Here is a 20,589-nt window from a genome sequence, read left to right as displayed (position 1 = left end):
TAGAGTGAATTTGTGATTATCTTGTTATTTATTTTTTGAATAATAAAGATTCCTTAACATTATTGTGGTCTTTTAGTACTAAATCCCTCAGCCAGGTTGAGGAAAGAGGAAGGAAGTATTTGAAGGAAATGTTGCCAACCTTTGTGCTGTTTTCATCAAGAGGTCTCAAACTTAGCACACAAAACAGCATTGCGGCCGCACAGTCTCTAGAAATCTGTGATAGCCTTTGATGGATGACATGGAGGCCTGGATTCCATGCAAGGCGATCTGAGGCTTGATTTCCAGCTTGCTCTGAAAAGCTTGCAGGAGATTGACAGTTTTCAAACCAATCACAGCCATGTGGGGCTAGAGGTTGTTAAGTAAGAAGAGTAGTATATCTTGGTAACAACTGTCTAGGTGTTTCCATCTTAGGCAAGAAGAAGTACTTAGGCAAGATGGTAAGGATTGGCCCCAGAATCTTCTACTAAAGCCAATGTATCATATGTCATCACCACCAATTGAGGAGTAGTTGGGGTAAGATGCCTAGAGTGACATATTTATCATCATTGATGGAGTGCCTTGTTTAAGATAAACACCCAAAGGTGAGTCTGATAGAGGGGAGAATATGATGCAAGTACATTATATGCATGTAAGAAAAAATAGTATATAAAACCCATTAAAATATAAAAAATGGGGGAAGGGAGGTAAGAAAAGAATTACAGAGAAGGAAAACGTGATCAAGATATATTACATACATGTATGGAAATAACACAATAAAACCCCTTTTATGTTTTTTATTGTGAAAATACTGTACAGAGGGGCTACAGTTACATGAGCAAGGTAATGAGTACATTTCTTTTTTTTTAATTTAATTTAATTTTATTTGTGAACATACTGTACAGAGGAGTTACAATTACATGGGCAGGATAATGCGTACATTTCTTACCAAGCATTGTAGCCTCCTCCTTTGTTTACCCTTCACATCCCTTCCCAGCCTCCCCCCTCCCCCCCAATCCCAATCCTTCTCCTTCCCCCCCTTCCACCCCCCCCACCGACGTTGTAAAGCTCGTTTTGGACATGACAACTTGTACTTCTCATTGTTGCAACAGGTCCACCTGTATCCTTAAACAACTGGTTTTTCCCATGAGTACATTTCTTATCAAGCATTGTTGTCTCCTCCTTTGTTCTCCCCCTACCATCCCTTCCCTCCCACCTCCACAACTACACTCCCCCCTCCCCTGCCTAAATTGTAAGGTACGTTTTTCAACATAACGACTTGTACATCTCATTGTTGCAATGGGTCCACCTGTATCCCTATTTAAACATTTTGTTTTTTCCCTTTCCCTCCCCAAATTACATCGTCATCAAATACAGTGAGAACAGAGATTATACTGTGGGGGAGAGACATACAAAGCAACAAAAATAATCACATGATACCTTATAAAAATGTTAGAAAATGAAACCCCTTTATACAAGTAACATATACTCACAAAAGAAAAGACAAATACCTCATATTCAACCCAAAAATATTACTGTAGAAATAAGAAAAGGGAAGGAGAAGGAGTGGCATCTATTCTTGGCCACTGTCCCTGCTCTTCATCCATGTGGATAGACTTGCATGGCTGCACACTTCCTCGAAAGACATTTGGCATGTGCAAAGGATATGCCCACAGTGCCTTCTTATCCTCCATTAGCAAAGATTCGTGAGCCATGTTCACTTCTGCAAAAGGAACTTGAAGAATGTGGAATAGCATCCATGGAAGCTGAGGGATTTGCTGATATTTGCCATGATTTTTTGCCAGTCCTAGGCCTTGAACTCAGGGCCTGGGCAATGTCCCTGAGCTTCTTTTGCTCAAGGCTAGCACTCTACCACTTGAGCCACAGCACCACTTCCGGCTTTTTCTGTGTATATGGTTTTCAGTAATCGAACCGAGGGCTTCATGCATGCTAGGCAAGCACTCTACCACTAAGTCACATTCCCCGCCCCTGCCATGATATTCTTACAGGTATAGATAGGCCTTTCTTTTTTTTTAATAAGGCCAGAATCTTCAGCCTAGTTGACAGCAAGACTGAACCCATTTGAGAGTGGAAGACAGTTCACAGATCATGCATGACTCTCCTTCCCTTCCAGTAGCTCAGTGCCCACTTGGTAGCCTTGTTACCCTTATGCAATTTGCCTGAGTGAGGCAATTGGTGGGCAAGAAGCATTGGTAGAATTTATCAAAAGGGGATCCTTTGGGCTGGAGATGTAGGTCAGTGGCAGAGCACTTGCCTAGCCTGTGTAAGGTCCTCAGCACTGTAAAAATAAACAAAGAAATAGCATGAGCTACGCACATATTTAAAAGAAGGAAATCCTTGTCTACCTGGGCAGATTTTTTTAAAAAATAATCTTCAGACACTTTTGGTATTTAAATATTACCATTGAATTTCACATACACACACCCCACACACACCTTCTTCCTTGAGAATCATTATCTTCCAGATTATTTCTACCTCTAGTAACTAAGTATCTATAACAGTATGTTGTTGAGAGCTGGTAGCATGGCTTAAGTGGTAAAGTACTTGGCTCACCCTGAGTGCATTTCTCCTTAACACCAAACAAATTCATGGTATTAGAAGGTCTACATTTTCTAGGCCATCCCCACTTCTCCCATAGTCTCTGCTACTCTGTAAATGCCACCTCATGTACCTCCCGCCCAGGATATTTTATTAAGCTTCTGCCTCACACAGCCAAATTTTCCTTAACCCAAAAGACTACTTCTTCATGAAGTCTTCCAGCCCTTCCCAAGAAAAGGGGATCCTTCTTTCTTTTCTTTCTTTCTTTCTTTCTTTCTTTCTTTCTTTCTTTCTTTCTTTCTTTCTTTCTTTCTTTCTTTTCTTTCTTTCTCTCTCTCTTTCTCTCCTTCCTTCCTCCCCACCTCCCTCCCTCCCTCCCTCTTTTTTCTTTCTGTCTTTCTTTCTTTCTTTTCTTTCTTCCTTCCTTCCTTCTTTCCTTTCTTCTTTCTTTCTTCCTTTCTCTCTCTTTCTCTTTCTTTTTCTTGCTTTTGTGTTGGTCTTAGGGCTTGAACTCAGAGCCTAGACATTATTCCTAAACTTTTTCTTTTGCTTAAAACTAATGCTCTACCACTTGAGCCACACAGCTCCACTTCCAGCTTTATGGTGGTTAATTGGGAATAAGAATCTCACAGATTCTCCTGGCGTGCTAACTTTCAAAAACAATCCACAGATCTCAGCCTCTTGAGTAGCTAGGATTATAGGCTTGAGCCACTGGTACCTTGCATACTCTTGTTATTGACATTAAAATAGACGAAATAATTAATTTTATATTCTACCAACATATTTTTACAGTCTCTTATGTTGTAACCTGTAAGCCAACACATTTTTATGGTCTCTTATGTTGTAACCTGTAAGCAAGATGAGAAATGTTTTCCTGCCTTAGAACCTATGCCCATTGTTTTCTGTGCTCACGAGATCAACTTTCTTTCTTCACTGCATGCAGCACTTACCTTAATGGTATTTATTGTGGGCCTAATGGTATTTATTGTGGATCAGGCTTTCCCCATCATGTCATGAGCTTCTCGAGGAGCAAGGCCTTGTCCTGTTTACCATGGTAACTGCAGTGTTGACCACAAGGCCTGACATAGAATTGGCTGTCTACTGTGTAAGAGATGAATGAATAAATGTAGTGACATATAACTCAAGAATCCATGAAATAGTTCTGTGTGCCATTTGAAGCAAAACTTTAAAATAGGATAAAGACATTCACTAGGATAAAAATATCTAAATAAAACAACACACATTTTTATAGACTAGAGAGAAAATGAGAAATAGGTAACCTATTATTCTTTTCTTTCTTTCTTTCTTTCTTTCTTTCTTTCTTTCTTTCTTTCTTTCTTTCTTTCTTTCTTTCTTTCTTTCTTTCTTTCTTTCTTTCTTTCTTTCTTTCTTGGCTGATTGTGGGGCTTGAACTCTGGGCCTGGGTACTGTCCCTCAGCTCTTCAGCTCAAGGCTACCATTCTACCTCTTGAGCCACAGTGCCACTTTCTGTTTTCTGAGTGGTTTATTGGAGATAAGCGTCTCACATACTTTCCTGTCCTGGCTGGCTTTGAACCGTGATCATCAGATCTCAGCCTCCTGAGTAGCTAGTATAACAGGCATGAGCCACCAGTGCCCCACCAAACTGTTATTCTCATAATCTCACAATAATTTTAAAAGTACATCATATATCCTGAAAATTTACTTGAACATGTTTAAAAGTTGTTCCTGCTGGGAAGGTGTCTCAGTGGTAGAGTGCTTCTTGTATGTATGAGGCCCTGAATTCGATTCCTCAGTACCACATAAGCAGAAAAAGTCAGAAGTGGCGCTGTGGCTCAAGTGGTAGAGCACTAGCCTTGAGCTGAAGAGCTGAGGGACAGTGCCCAGTCCAAGAGTCCAGGCCCCACGACCGACAAAAATGTTCCAATAAATGATAAGGATTAGAGAATTTTTAATCTTCCTGTAATATTGTGTTCCTAAATTACCTAATTTAATATTGTGTTTATAAGTCTGGTATTTCTCCAAGAGTAATTGAAATACCCAATAATTTTTCTTTCTAGACAAACAGAAAATGAACAAAATATAAAACATTACTGTCTTTGTTCTTCAATTAAAAAGCAAGAGACTATGAGATATAAATGGTGTGCTGTAAGTGGTGGGCTTCCAAAGGAAACATGTTTTATGCCATATATGACCATTTCCACACCATTTGATACCACTGTGTTGGCAGCAGCCCTGCTATAAGTCTTTAAAGCAATTTGAAGCACCTTGAGACAGAAACATGGAGCTCAGTATGATTTCTGTTACTTTCTTTATCTTTGTGAACCATGTCACAATATTTTAAAGACCAGAAATATTGTCATAGTCTGGTGGTTAAGTATGGAGTCAAGCAGATAATCTTACCACTATTTACCAACTTTGTAACCACAGACAAGTGTAAGCCAAAGTAGGTCACAGTGCCCTCAACTATAAAATGGAATAGTAAAAATATTATTTTTGCAGGGATCATAATGATTCAGTGAAATGATCTGTAGAAAGCCCTAAGCAAACTTTATTCTTTCAAGAAAATCCGCATATGAAGATCGCTGACATGAGTGTCCACATGGCACCCAGCACTGTTTGTACTCAGTGGTACAAGTGAATAGGATTGCATCCTAGAGCAGTTTAAACTGGTAGCCCAGGTACATGTGCAATGGCCTTGTTCATGCAGCAGACCAAAGACTATACCCAATGTAGAGCAAACAGTGAAGGAATGATGGAAGGGGGAGGGAGGGAGGAAAAGGAGTTAAAAAAAAAGAAGAAAGGAAAGAAAAGGAAAAAAGAGAATATTGAAGAAAAAGAAAAGAGAAAACACAAGGCACGTTTTCACTATGGAAGAAAGTATACATAAACAGATCACAATGTTTCAGAATAGAAAAATATAGATAGATGCATTTTAATAAATGAGTTATAGTAGACAAGGTTGTCCAGGAAGAGGCTGGAAAGAATGAAAAGGCAGAGTGTTAAAGATTAACAATGTCCAAGAGTTAGGTGAAGGAAGCAGGCCAAGCAAATAAAATTAGGAGTAGGATAGAAAGGTTAAAAAAAAAGTACAGGGAAACATGATATGATGAAAGCCAAGCAGTGAGATTGCTTGAAATATGCATAGTGGCCAGGCTACTAGAGAGGCTAGGGCAGGGGAAGGGGATGTCACAGGTTCAAGGCCAGCTTGGGCCCCTTAGTGAGAGTCTCATCTCAAAATTAATTGTTAATTGCAAAGAAAGCAGGATTAAATAGTAGAGGGAGGTCAAGATGGGTATTAAAATGAAATTATCTGTGTTCACCAAGCAAGAGTTCATCTGTGCTAGGTATAGTGGCTCACACTTGTAATTCTAGTTACCCAAGAAGTTTAGTTTGGGAAGATTGTGATGTTTGGCCAATCAAAGCAAAAATTCACAAGACCCACATCTTTATAAAAACTGAACGGGATGGCATATGTCTGTCATTCCAGTTCCACGGAAAGCACAAATAAAAGGATCATAGTTTAGGCTAATTCTAGCATTAACATGCGACCCCATTTAAAAATAACTGAAAAGGAAAAAAGCAGGAGGGGAATCTGGCATTGTGGTTCGAGTGGTACAGCACCTGCTTAGCAAACAAAGCCTCAAGTGTAAATTCTTATACTGCCAAAAGGAAGACATTCACTTGTGACTTCACAAGATTAGGTAACTGAGAAACAAAGCTTGGTCACAAGATGCAGAGTACAGAGGAGGAAATGTGGCAGAGACAGCTTGAGCCTTAAAGATAGATAGATAGGCCAAAGGCCCAAATTCCAGCTCCACCATGAACTATTGTTATGTTTTTTAACATCTGTGTACCTCTGTTCATTTGTAAAGTAGAAATAACAACAGTGAAAACCACGTGTAGTTGTTTGCAACTTATATGAACTAGGTAAACCACTTAGTATAAAATGCTGAGCACTTAGAAGTACAATTATACATCTATTAGTTCAGAACAGGAAATGTGAGCCACTAAGATAGTTTAGGTACAAAAGTAATTAGATGTGTACAAAAGCATGGAGCTATCGAAGTGGGAGTTAGCAGACTTACAGTGGACTAATGTCTTCAAAGATATCCCACTGTACTTGTAATCCAAATGTTAGGAAACTGTCATTGCTAATACTTCCCACCACGGCATCTTTTAATCCACAAAGTTAGACACATTGGAATGTAGACTATGAAAGATGCAAACATTCTTTCTAGTTTTCTACAGGCCACCATGCCCCAAAAAGATAGTCTCTACCTAATTTAAGTGGTGAAAATCTAATTGGAAGAACTGAAAGTGTTTAAAAACCCTCATTGTACCCAAAACCCTAGTAACAAGAGAATCTGAGAAAGGTAATTTTAGCCTATATGCTTTCAGTGACAAGAATAAAAGATGGGTAGGAAAGGATGCTGAGTGGCAAAAACTATCCAGCTCATCTACCTTAAAGTCGAACACATATTTCATCCTGATCTGACATGGAAACTCTGCCTGTGTCAAAATTGAGAATCTCAGACCAGGACAAAGGCCTATAAAAATTAAAAAGAGATGAGACCAAGACTACAAATCAAATGATGAGCTTGAAAAGGAAAATCAATCTATCTTTGACTAATATTGAAATGGAAATTGTGCCAAGGGGGTATAAATAAATAGCTTATAAATTGGAGCCAGAAGAGACATAGAAGAGGTAAAGAAGGTTTTACTTCAGGGAATGATGACATTTGTTCACTACTTTACAGAGATAATATATTCCCTCAAAGATAACCTTACCTGAGTGCAAAAGTTACAGGCAGGTGAGGCTGTGGAGAGTCAGGCTGATGATATTTCCAAAGAGAATGAAATTAGTTTGTCAAAGAGTGGTCTACACTCTCGTGTTCATTGCCGTACTAATCACTATAGTCAAGTTATTGAATTAACCTAATATCAATAATGGATGAATGGATAAGATATGGTAGTTATACACAATGGAATACTATCCAGCCTTAAAAAAAAGAAGAAAATCCTTTCCTTTGCAACAACATGGATAGAACTAGAGATCATTACGTTATATGAATAAGTCAGGCACAAGAAAAATCTCAATCCTGCATGATCTCATCACATGTAGAATCCAAAAAATTCAATTACAGAAGTAGAGACTAGAAAAATGGTGGTAACCAGAGGCTGGGGTAGGGATGTAGACAGGAAAGGATTTTTATCAAGTATACTGTTTCTGTTAGATAGGAGGAATAAGCTTGTGAGAGCTATTGCTCAATATAGTGACTGTAGTTAATAATAATTCATTGAATATTTCAAAGTAGTTAAAAGAGAGGATTTTAAATGTTCTTACTACAGAATATGATAAGTATTTGAGATGATGGATTTACTAACTAGCTCATAATCATGAAATATAAATATCTATGCTGAATACATCTATCACTATATATGCCTATCACATTGTATGCAATAAATATCTAGTTATTTGTCCACTCTAAATAAAATTCAGCTTTAAAAAAGTAAAAAGTTCTTCTTGCATAGTAGTTAGCAAAAAAGAAGCAAAGGATTTATTTTATAAAGCATTATTTTTAGTTTATTGAAAATGTCCATTTTAAAAGTCTTTAAAATAAAAACAAGTTAGAAAATTTGAACTTGTGTAAGAAGGGACATGACAGAGAAGAAACTGAATGGCCTCTAAGGGCAGCAATTTAATTACAGCTTAACAGGAACTCATTTATAGAGTATTGTAAACAACACAACTATGGAGACGCTGCTCTCGGGTTAACATGGCTTCATTTCCTTTATATTATTTTTAGTATGTAAGCACAGACAGCACTCTGCACAAGCTTTATTACTCAGAGTACCTAGGGCCTCTCATCAGAAGGGCAAAGTTCCAGAAACATGCATATGTACATATGACTTCAAAATAAAGACTTTTCAGTATCATAAGCAATCAACTAAAGTACTGTAATCATAACAAATGTTTCCTATGCATATAGTTTGTACATTTAGTGCAAGCCATTGACTAAATCACAGATACAGGGCAGATGCAAAGACCTGGATAGTATTTTTTTTTAATTTTTAGGCAAAAGATGTCCTATCTAAACAGAACAGCTGTTCTTAGAAATCCTCTTCCAAACATGGCTGTGTGGTTAGCTGCTATTGGACAGCAGGAACTGTCTATTTGTTGTGGATGCTGAAACGTCTACACAGGGGGCAGACATCACCCCATGCCATGAAGCTATGGATCCTCAAGATCCTCAGTATCACAAAGAAAAAAAGCTCTTCAGCAAGCTGAAGCTTTCAAGCTGCAAATTTGGTTTCTAAACAAACCCATAAACCCCAACATTTACATGCACCCATCAAATAGATCTTTAAGACGATGTTTATCAGCCTATTGAATTTCTGCCTCTGTAGCCCAAGTCCCAGTTTGGGGGAGGAAGGAATGGTTGTACTTCTCTGTCCTAGAGCCTTGGCTGATGTTGAATTGTGCTAAGTTTTGGGACGTGACACTCGTCTAAACCTGATTTCTCAGAGTTCTCATTTATGGGATACTTACAAAGTTAATGGTCAATAAGCAACTTGAGTAAACATACTTCCTCCAAATAACCAGTGGCCATAACAACCATTTCCTTGTGACTTTAAAATAATGGACTAATAGCAATAATTCCCAAGAATGCTGAGTCCTCCACGAAAGATACTGATTATAATGATTGTTACAATTTCTCACAGCATAAATGGGAGAGCAAAAGTGAATGAAAGGTATCTACTGGGGCACAATTTTCTCAATGCAAGTGGCTTGGAAGGCTGAAAGGTCACTGTTTGAATATTTCATGTAAGGTAACTGCTCACTCTACATTTTTAAACAGTAAGCAAAGCACATACATACTAATTTACACACCACTTGGTATGGCTGGCTAAAAGTACTGGGGAAATAGAAAACGTTAGGCAGAAGGCAAGGGGTTAAAAACCTATCATGCACCGGGAAAGGCTGCCCAGTTCTGCTATTGAAGGGGAAGATGGCCCAATGCAATTAGCTGATGGATTTGGGTTCGATGCTGATGGCCAGAGCTTCTGCCCCACTGAGGTGAAATGTACATTTGCACAAATAGAATAAGGAGACTACACTTCTCTGAGTCCTAATAGGCAACATAGGGCAGCGATTTCTCTTGGAAGTGTCACTGAACGGTGGTGTGTGACAATCTAGAGTAGGGTATGTGGATCATTTGACAAAGGTAGTCTGTCACCTACACTAGTCATAGTTTAGAAAGTTTTGTCTTGAATCAATTAGGTACTGAATGAAGGGCTGAAGGGCTGCCAGGTACAGGAAAGCACTGAGGGAAACTTGGGTTCATGTTTCATATATCATAGCCAGCTGCTTTGTGACAACAGTCAGCCCAACAAGCTTGACCAAGGGAAAAAAACAAAACAACAACAACAACAAAACACTATGAAATGAAAGCCATCTAAAAGCATTGGCTTTCCTGCTCTAAGTGAATGGCGAAGATTCTGGGACTTCTTCAACCACCACTTTCTTCTTTAACCTTGTTGAAAAAAAAAAAAAAGAGTGACCAACCAAATAACAACAAACATCCAAGCAAACACACATGTGTACATGTATGCACATACACACACTCACATATGGGGGTGGGTGAGAGAGTCAAACAACAACAACAACAAAAAAAAAACAACTAAAGCCAAATAAGTGAGCAAACTGAGTCCGATTGTTCAGCTGGACATTTCAAGATGAGCTGAAGGCACACTGCCCAGCGGTACAGTGTTGGTTATGGAAGAACAGAGGTCTTGCTGCTGGATTCAGCTCGAATGCACTCATCTGTTTGCTTTAACAGTCTCCGAACCAACTTTTCTAGGTCCTTTCTTGACTTGAGTTCTTCCTCCAGGCATTGCTTCATTCTTTTATTCTCCTAGGATGGAAAAGATGCGATCACTTCCTGCTTCACCTCGTGGTCCCCTTCACTGCTAACTACACTTCCCTCCCTTTAAACCAGTTTGAAAGCAAGTCAGCCACTTGATTGTCCTGCCTGACTCTGACCAGCTATTGGCTTCTTCTGTGAAATGTGAGCCTTTCTTAGAGCAGGGCCTGCCTTGGCCCTCTTCTCATTCCACAGTCCTTCCACTTATCTCTTCTCTTTCAATACAAGGGTCTATTGATGGGACTTCCAAATATCTCTAGTACTGATGTCATCTCCTGAGCATCAGGCCCCACCAATCCCAATGGGAACTGCCTGGCTCCATCTAGACAGCTTATAATTATGCACCCCAAACTCATGAAATCCTAAAGTAAACTCAGCATCTCTTCCATCATCCCTAAATTTCCCCCTATACTTCCTGATCTGTGAAGAATACCACCATACAACTATGATATCCAGGGAAGGTTTGTCTTTAATACTTGCTATTTCCCACAGGTGCCAACTGTACAATGTGTCTTCCTTTACATTCACTCTCTTTTCCATAGCCTCAAGTGGCCTACCTGGGTTTAAGAACCCACAGTCCCCATACTGGAGACTGCTTGATCTCCCACCACTGTCCATCCTGTTCCTCATCACCACATACCCAGTCTTTGCATCTACGCAGAGTGGGCATCTTGGAACACTAAGACCTCATCTCCAGTGGATCCATAAACCATGACTTAGAGTTCTCTTTATACTTACAGGCTCATAAATGCCTTGCTTTTCCTACCTTTGGCCTATAGACGCTGGAGACTGGGGAAAGTCATAACACAGTTTGGACCCTATTACAAACTGCTGAGTAGCAAGCCTTAGAAAAATGTTTTTTTGGGTCCGGTTGTGGGGCCTAAACTCTGGGCCTGGGCATTGTCCCTCAGCTCTTCAGCTCAAGGCTAGTACTCTACCACTTGAGCCACAGCACCACTTCCGGCTTTTTTCTTTTTGCTTATGTGGTGCTGAGGAATCGAACCCAGGGCCTCAGGCATGCAAGGCAAGTGCTCTACCGCTGAGCCACCTTCCCAGCCCCAAGCCTTAGAAATTTTAAACTCAAAGTCATATGATAAAAATCAATAAAAGCGGGGCTGGGTAGCTCAGTGGTAGAGTGCTTGTCTTGCATGCATGAGGCCCTGGGTTCGATTCCTCAGCACCACATAAGCAGAAAAAGCTGAAAGTGGCACTGTGGCTCAAGTGGTAGAGCGCTAGCCTTGAGCTGAAGAGCTGAGGGACAGAGCCCAGGCCCAGAGTTCAAGCCCCACAACTGACAAAAATATCAATTAAAAGGTACCTCCATGGGCTGAGAAGGTGGCTCAGTGGTAGAGTGCTTGCCTTGCATGCTTGAGGCCCTGGGTTCGATTCCTCAGCACCACATAAGCAAAAAGAAAAAAGCCGGAAGTGGCGCTGTTACTCAAGTGGTAGAGCGCTGGCCTTGAGCTGAAGAGCTGAGGGACAGCGCCCAGGCCCAGAGTTCAGGCCCCACAACCGGAAAAAAAATATAAAAAAAATTTTAAAAAAAGGTGCCTCCATGACACAAGGGAAATACCAATCTCTCCTCATTGCCTTTCTCTTGGATTTTTCCTGATATCATCTACCAGCAGGTGGGTAAGAAACACTGAGTGGTTCTGTCATATATGAAAATGATGATTTTCTTACCTGCTTCAGTTCTTTGACTTCATCCTTCAAGGCATAAACAGTATCAACAAGGCTCCTAGAACAAAAAGAGAAATTCAGAGATGAGTAGCTGGCACTGAAATATTGTTAAGTAGCAATATTTAACTCTGTAGAAGTGAAGCTCCTGGACGGGTGCTGGTGGTTCATACCTGTTATCCTAGCTATTCAAGAGGCTAAGATCTGAGCATTGAGGTTTGAAGCCAGCCCTGGCAGGAAAGTCTGAGACTTTTATCTCTAATTAATCACAGAAAAATCCAGAAGCGGCACTGTGGCTCAAGTGATAAGTGCTAGCCTTGAGCAGAAGGAGCGCAGGGACAGCGCCCAGGTCCACAGTTCAAGCCCCACAACCGACCAAAAAAATACTTTTATGGTATACAGCATGTGATGTTTTAATGTATGTTTTACATTATGAAGTAGTGCAAAAAATTGGCTAATGAACACATCCATCATTAGTACCATCTCTCTCACCACTGTGTATGTATGCATGTAATTATTTTGTATGTGTGTGTTGAGAGCAATTTAAAATCTTCTCTCTGAGAAAAGTCTAAATATACAGGACAGTATTAACTATAGTCACCTATTACACATTATGTCTCTCAAAATGTGCTTACTTTGCATAAGCAAAACTGGGCCCTTTGACCAATATGTCCTCATTTCCTCTACTCTCTCCCAGCCTCAGGCAACCATCAGTGTACATTCTGATTCTATGATTTCAGTTTCTTAAGATTAATTTCCCTCATAACCTTTTTATACCTGTAGCTTTAGGGCAGGAGATTGATATAGATATATATAGAGAGATATATAAATATATATATATATATATATATAAATATATAAAATGGATAATGACATTGCAGTATAGGGAGTATAGGGCCTTGAGACATCTCTCACTTCTCTGACTCCACATGACTTCCCAGGACACAAAGTCAGGGAATTATTTCTGAAAGATCTTATATACCACCAGAAAAACAACAAAGAAACCAGGCACTGTTCACTCATGCTTGTAAGTTCTAGCTATTCAGGCGGCTGAGATCTGAGTATTTGCTGTTGAAAGCCAAAATGGGCAGAAAAGTCTGAAATAATCTCCAACTAACCAGCAAAAAGCTGGATGGGCAAATGTGGCTACCAAACTTGAGTGAAAAAACCAAGCCCAAGTACCAGCATGCGTGCGTGCACACGCACGCACGCGCGCGCGCACACACACACACACACACACACACACAACCACTAAAGGATAAAGTGCCTTGACTGTGTTATAGAACAGTCTTCCCTTGCCAGCTCTTTCAAAACAGAGTTTGCAGATCAAGGCTCCACTTCCTCCTCTTCTGACCAGTTTCCATCTCTTCTCTTGATCCTTTCATATAAAATTCCGATAAAGGCCAGGGGCTGGTCCTCATGTAATCCTTGCTACTCAGAAAACTGAGATCTGAGAACTGCAGTTCAAAGCTAGGCTAGACAGGAAAGTCTGTAAGATTCTTATCTCCAATAAACTACTCAGAAAAAGCTGGAAGTGGGGCTGGGAAGGTGGCTCAGTGGTAGAGCGCTTGTCTTGCATGCATGAGGCCCTGGGTTCGATTCCTCAGCACCACATAAGCAAAAAGAAAAAAGCCAGAAGGGGCGCTGTGGCTCAAGTGGTAGAGCGCTAGCCTTGAGCTGAAGAGCTGAGGGACAGTGCCCAAGCCCAGAGTTCAGTCCCTACAACCAGACCCCAAAAAAAAGAAAAAAAAAAAGAAAAAGCTGGAAGTGGTGCTGTGGCTCAAATGTTAGAGCATAAAGCCTTGAGCACAAAGATGCTCAGGGATAGCACCCAGGGCCTGGGTTCAAGCCCCAGGACTGTCAAAAATAAATAAATAAATAAGGATACTACCACTTTTCCTGAAGTTTTCACAAATCATGAAGATCAGTATCCATAATAATATCATAATTACATAATAATATTATTCCATAATATTATTCCAATGTATATTTACCCCTTTAATCACACAACAATCATGAGAGTATTACTGTCATTTTATAGATGAGGATACAGGCACAGAGAAGCAAAAGAACTTGTTGCAGATCATACAGGCAGTAAGTAGCAGAACTGAGAGCTAACCCAGGCTTCTTCTTCTCTTGTACTCAAGGGCTTTACAATTTTGTCATCTCAGTTCACACATCCAATGTAAAAATACATTGATGATGCCAAGCACTGTGAAATGTGCTGGCCTCTGCAGATTCAGGCCTGACTTCAGAAATGACTCAAGTTTAAGAGACTGAATTACTTGCTACTTTGTGTTTATTTTATGAGCCATAGGTATTTCACCTTGATTTTCCCCCTTGAGGTCACACACATTACTGTGAAACCCAGGTCAATGAGAAAATTAAGCCCCTGACTCAAAAAAATGGGGGAGACACTGGCGCTTCTGGGTAGGGAAATCAGCATTCTGGCCTTCCTTAGCCATTAGAAGCCTATCCAGAGCAGTGGTATTGTCAGATGTTCCTGAGCTGCTTATGCTACAGGGGAGCTGGCTGTTGTGCAGGGTTCTGGCCTACTGCTTCTGTTTCCCATCCCTGTTCCCTGGGCTACAGATCCAATCACATGCTCCACAAAGAAGGCTTCCTTCATGGGTGAAGAGGAACAGTCATTCCATGTCTGCCCTATCAGACCTTCTTTGCAGTCCCCCAGACAAGCCAAGGACAAGGATGGCCCGCTCTACTCACTTTTCCTCAATGACAGTCTGGCCGTTGCTTCTGGTTTCCTCAATGATGAGTTTCTCTTCCTCAGGGAGTAAGACTTGTGGCACAGAATCTTTGCGAGCACCTGCAGAGGGTTGCAAGACAAGACGGGGAGTTACTAGTACAGGCTATTATCTACCAAGCTCTGTTCCTTTCCACTATCATTATCACATGAACTTTCTGCCCAGACTGCTGCTGCCTTGCATTTAGCAGGTGGTTGGCTAATATATGTTGATGGCATTTTCCTGACACAAGGAATTTTACATGGCCAAATAATGCCACAAGGACACTATAATAGCTCCCCTCCATCTCAAGACCCCTACCCTTCTCCATTTGGCCTCATTCAGCACAAAGAGCTGACTGTGCCAGCAAGTCTCCAAGGAGTGACACACTATCCCATGCTCTGCTCTTCTGTTACTAGTAGAGATTAGATTGATGGTAGCACTGGCCTAGGACACAACAGGACTGAAAGGACTTCCAAAGCATCGTTCTTGCTTATGTGTTCTCTTTATTTTCCTTTAAGGGTATGGAGGATCAGTGAAAAGTTTTGATCTCCAGGGGACAATGGTTATAAGATTATCAAAAATGTAGATCCAGGAAAGCTGAGCACCGGTGGCTCACGCCCGTCATCCTAGCTACTTAGGAAGCTGACATCTGAGGATCATGGTTCACGGCCAGCCCAGGCAGGAAAGTCTGTGAGACTCCTATCTCCAATAAAATACCAGAAAACCAGAAATGGCCCTGGGACTCAAGTTGTAGAGCACTTGCCTTGAGCTGAAGAGCTGAGGGATAGTGCCCAGGCCCCGAGTTCAAGCCCCATGACCAACCACAACCACCACTACCACAACAAAACAACTGTAGGTCCAGAGAGGTACCAGTGGCTCACACCTGTAATCCAAGCCACTCGGAAGGCTGAGACCAGCCCAAGTAGGAAAGTCTATGAAACCATTATCTCCAATTAACTGCCAAAAATGCCATAAATGGAGCTGTGGCTCAAGTGGCAGAGTGTTAGTCTTGAGCAAGAGTAGCTCGAGGACAGCACCCAGGCCCTGAGTTCAAGCTCCAGGACTGGCAAAAATCAAAAATCAGAAAACTGTAGGCCCTCATCATTCTCTACTCAGAATGTATCTAGGTGTCCCAGAAAACACTAACTAGCTCTCCTGCACTATCAACCTCTCCCTCATTCTGCAGCCTTCCCATGGGAATGCAAGTGCCTAATCCTTGGTTCCCCAGAGTCCCTGGACTCATCTCACCTAGGCCAATATCCTTCAGAGATGAACATAACTCACTGCCTTCACCTGATCACTTCTTTCCTGAAGTCAGATGTCTTCACCATCCCCAGGGAATAGCATTATCATTGGTGCTTCCTAAGTGCACAGAAGACTGACTGACTCAAATGAGTGCAGCAAGAGTCAAGACAGTCGATGTTGGAGGAACACAAAAATTGGGCTGGAGGGAAATATTCTGCCATATGCCTGCCTACACAGCACTAGATAGTTCTCATATGCAAAAATGAGGCAAGGGAGGAGGAGCCAAAGCATTCATGCCTCTTTATGCCAGAATGCATACTCTGTGCCTTCTCCACTAAGAACAATAATAGATTCGACTGAGGTGGACAATAGTGCAGAGAAGGACAGATGAGGTTAGATTTTTGTGTGCAGGCTGCTTCTTCTTTTTTTTCTAGCTTTCATGATAAAGAAAAAGAAAACTGCTGTCGTTTTCCTCTCCTGACTCCTCGTAGTATATTCAGCACTGAGCATGCCACAGCTAGGTTTTGTGTGTGAAACAGAAAGTGTGTGTCCCCTCTTTATCGTCAAACGTATTGGCTTCTATATGGGACACTTTTCCTCCTTATAATCTGAGACATGTGATACTTTGGAAGAGTGTGTCAAGCAGTCACTTAAGAATTCCTTTCCTAACCAAGTGATTGGTTAGTGGCTATGCCAAGGATAGCATTATGGTGTAATCCTGTATTATCCAGGCTTGGCAAAAAAAAAAAAAATCTCATGGCCAAGTGCCAGTGGCTCACACCTATAATCCTAGCTACTCAGGAGGTTAAGATCTGAGGATCACAGTTCCAAGCCATCCCAGGCAGAAAAGGCTGTGAGCCTCTTATCTCCAATTAACCACCAGAAAACCAGAAGTGGAACTGTGGCTCAGACTTGTAGAGTGCTCGCCTTGAGCAAAAGGAGCTCGGGGACAGTACCCAGGCCCTGAGTTTAAGCCCCGTGACTGACCAAAAAACAAAGGATCTCACAAAAGATATGGTATCCTGAATATCCATGATAATGTAAGACATAAGAATAACCCACATGACTCGGCTTTCAAACTACACAAGATTGACCAAGAGACATTATGTAGCTCTCAAGTCATTTGGGAGAAATAGCCTCACATAATAGCCCCATGATAAATTTCAGACATTTTGAATAACCTCTCCTGGGCAGCTACATTTCCAGATTTTCAGAGCAACTTTGAAACTTGAGTCTGGTAAAACATCGCTTGCTTAAATATGCAGCTGATCAAAGATAGGATTTTTGACTTCCTTTCCAAATCTGCCTATAAGAAGAGATTAGCATCAGTTCACAGCCACAGGAACTCTCTGGGCTCTTTAATTCTTAACTACTGCTGCTGAGGCTATCTACGTACTTCAAAAAAGAATGACTTTTTAAAACTGTTTTCATTTTTATCACCTCCAGCTTTTTTTTCCCTTTTGCATCTCTTTCTCTCAGGCTGAAAAGCAACAGTGGGTAAACAAACCGTTGTTAGCTAAAAACCACCTTATCTGAAAGATGCAGGCCTGTACTGTTCCCTTGCACCAAGTCATCTGCTTTCTACACCCCGCAACCCCGTTTGTATTGCTTTACTTTTTCCTAAGACACACTGAGCAGTGACGAAGAGACATCAGACATGAGAGAAAACAGTCTGAGGAGCCTACTTGAGACATTACCTGGTTGAAAATTGGCGCTGGTGCAGTAGGCTTCAATCACCTTAAGGATCTGAGCATCTTCTTCCAGAGCAGCTGTACCTGTCAAATTTAATTAGCAGTGACTTTTCAAAGATATACACCCTGTCCCTTCCAAATCACGCAGTACACTGCACTTCCCTTCCATGGCAGCGTTTCTGAAAGGTAGGCAAAATTACTGCTCAAGACTCAAGATGGAGAAAGACTGACAGCAACCCCACACAGCTCTGTGAGGAGCCTCAGTAAATTCAGCACTGATTTCGGTGTGATCCTGAATACCAGAACTCTAAACTGAGATTCTAGCAGTCATCTCCTGGAAGCCAATATCACAACACTGGGCTGGGTTCTGGTTTCAGCTCTTATCCAGTATACTATGGCCTTGTTCTCCGCTCTCTTTCAAGGGTCATCTTCTTTAGAAAGTGGTCCACATTAAGCTTACCCATCTTTCCAGCCAGTATTACTTTTTTCTCCTACCTTATCCCTTCCCCAACTCAGTCTTGAAAGGACTGGATGGTAGTACTCCATTAATAAGCTCATGTGGATACCCTCAAGTATAAGTGGGGTTAGGACATGCAGAAGCTGGAGTCCAACAAAGATTTATCCAAATTGTCTATTTTTATTCCTACACACAGTCCTGACACCTCTTTGTGAGACATCACTGACTCCTATGTATCACAAAGTACATTATTCACAGTTTTATAGCGAAATACATATGTATCAATTGGCTGACTGACTTTATAGTCAGTCCTAAATAAAGCCTTGTGTTTAGAAGCCAGCAGGCCCATTTCTTGGCTAGCTGAGAAACTAATGAGCATTACACTTCCAGAAGGATTTCAGCTTTCCAGTCTAAATCTATTTCTGCTCAGGAAACTATCTCAGGCATCAGAAAGTAAAAAGGGGAGAAATGTATCTATAGCAAATGGATCCCCTTAGTGATTCTAAATCACTGGGGGGTTGAAATGTTCTGCATCATGACAATGCCTAAGATGACAGGAAGTTCAGCAGGAGGCAGCCTATTCAAAAGTCTTAGAGGTGACCAAACTTTTCCATGTGTCTTTCTAACAGATTATGCTGAGAACAAATTGCTCTAATTATCTGCTTTTAAAAAATGCTCGTGTTAGTTCATCCATAAATAACTTTCAGAAAGTACAAAACACATACTTTTCCTAATCACATATTCCTCCTCAGATGTTTTTCTCTCAGTCTTCCTTTTATGAAGAAACTTCTTCATTGTTTTGGGGCTTTTACTAGACTCCTGTAAGGATAAAAGTTTTTAAAGTAAAAGTCTCCTACAAGTTTGAGTTGAAATAGAACAAATAAAATTAAATTAAATGCTTCTCTGCTATGTTGACAGCTGTAGTTAAGAGCATATCAAAATTTAGTACTAAGCTGGGCACCAGTGGCTCACGCCTGTAATCCTAGCTACTCTGGAGGCTAAGAACTGTGGATCTTGGTTCAAAGCCAGCCTGGGCAGGAAAGACTGAGACTCTTATCTCAAATAAATCACCAGAAAACTGGAAGTGGCACTGTGTCTTAAGTGGTAGAGTGCTAGCCTTGAGCTGAAGAGCTGGGGGACAGCACCCAGGCCCAGAGTTCAAGCCTCACAACCAACAAAAAAAAAATTAGTACTATATGCAATAAAATGGATTCAATAAACTCTGAAAAGATTAAACAAAACAGAGGTAATGCTATAGGGGTGGGATACGAATGTCTTTAGGGTACTGTCTGCAGAAAAGGCAATAGATGCCAATCCTAGAAGAATAGCTCTTACTTTGCTAACCACTGATACACCAATATGGGAATTCAATAAGTATAACTAGCATTGAATTTATCCCTTTTGCCAAGAGCTTCAAAACTATTTAAATAAGATTTCTTTATAGTATTCCCACAAAGAGAAATTTAAATTCTGTGTGTCAGATGGGAAAATTAAGGCAGAGAGACTAAATAATTTCCCTAATGTTAGAGAAAAGAATTTATTTTTTTTATTTTTATATTTTTGGTTGTGGGGCCTGAACTCTGGGCCTGGGCACTGTCCCTCAGCTCTTCAGTCAAGGCTAGCGCTCTACCACTTGAGCCACAGTGCCACTTCCAGTTTTTTCTGCTAATGTGGTGCTGAGGAATTGAACCCAGGGCCTCATGCTTGTAAGGCAAGCACTCTACCACTGAGCCACCTTCCCAGCCCCAGAGAAAAGAATTTCTTGATAAATAATTTAGGGTTAAGAACATAACCATGGCTAAGCTTAACTATATATGTATGAACTATAGTTTTAATTAGCAGACCACAAAAATGGGAATTCTTCAATTTGCTTTTGTCATATGAATAAACACCAAAGTTTAAAAAAACCGTTTATTGTCAACATCCAAATAAACAGATAAGAATTTTACTCTTGGGGAAAAAAAAACCCTCATGCCTATGTGTTCTAATCTTCCATGCAATCTATATATGGGATAAGTGGATAATAATTAGTACTTTAAAATATATATGAAACAAACTTGGTACTGGTAATCTTACACCTGTAGTCCTAACTAATCAGGAGGCTGAGCTCTGAGGTTTTCAGTTCTCAGACAGCCTGGGCAGAAAAGTCCCCTAAGATTCTCCAATTAACCACTGAAAAACTGAAAGTGGAGGTGTGGCTCAAAGTGGCAGAGCGCTAGCCTTGAGCTGAAGAGCTGAGGGACAGCGCCCAGGCCCAGAGTTCAAGCCTCACAACCGACACACACACAAAAATAATAGTACTATATGCAATAAAATGGATCCAATAAACTCTG

The 20,589-nt window shown here is 40.8% G+C and overlaps 1 protein-coding gene across 6 annotated transcripts in view; it reads right to left on the bottom strand.

The window, feature by feature from the left end:
- Positions 1 to 8,086: 8,086 nt before the first annotated feature.
- Arhgef6 (Rac/Cdc42 guanine nucleotide exchange factor 6) overlaps positions 8,087 to 20,589 on the bottom strand; it is a 118,773-nt gene continuing 106,270 nt past the window's right edge. For all 6 annotated transcript variants that reach the window (XM_070039649.1, XM_070039650.1, XM_070039648.1 and 3 more), the window contains 5 exons: positions 18,982 to 19,075; positions 17,806 to 17,883; positions 14,844 to 14,943; positions 12,126 to 12,180; positions 8,087 to 10,433 (listed from right to left, as the gene is read on the bottom strand). In XM_070039649.1, the coding sequence (XP_069895750.1) occupies positions 10,293 to 10,433; positions 12,126 to 12,180; positions 14,844 to 14,943; positions 17,806 to 17,883; positions 18,982 to 19,075 (468 nt within the window). In that variant the 3' untranslated portion in view covers positions 8,087 to 10,292. The remainder of the gene's footprint in view (positions 10,434 to 12,125; positions 12,181 to 14,843; positions 14,944 to 17,805; positions 17,884 to 18,981; positions 19,076 to 20,589) is intronic.

Source organism: Dipodomys merriami, unplaced genomic scaffold (assembly GCF_024711535.1).
Source record: "Dipodomys merriami isolate MVZ:Mamm:240054 unplaced genomic scaffold, mDipMer1.0.p SCAF_3, whole genome shotgun sequence".
Taxonomy (NCBI): Eukaryota; Metazoa; Chordata; class Mammalia; order Rodentia; family Heteromyidae; genus Dipodomys; species Dipodomys merriami.
Note: the sequence above shows the minus strand (reverse complement) of the source record. Positions and strands in the feature narration are given on the sequence as shown.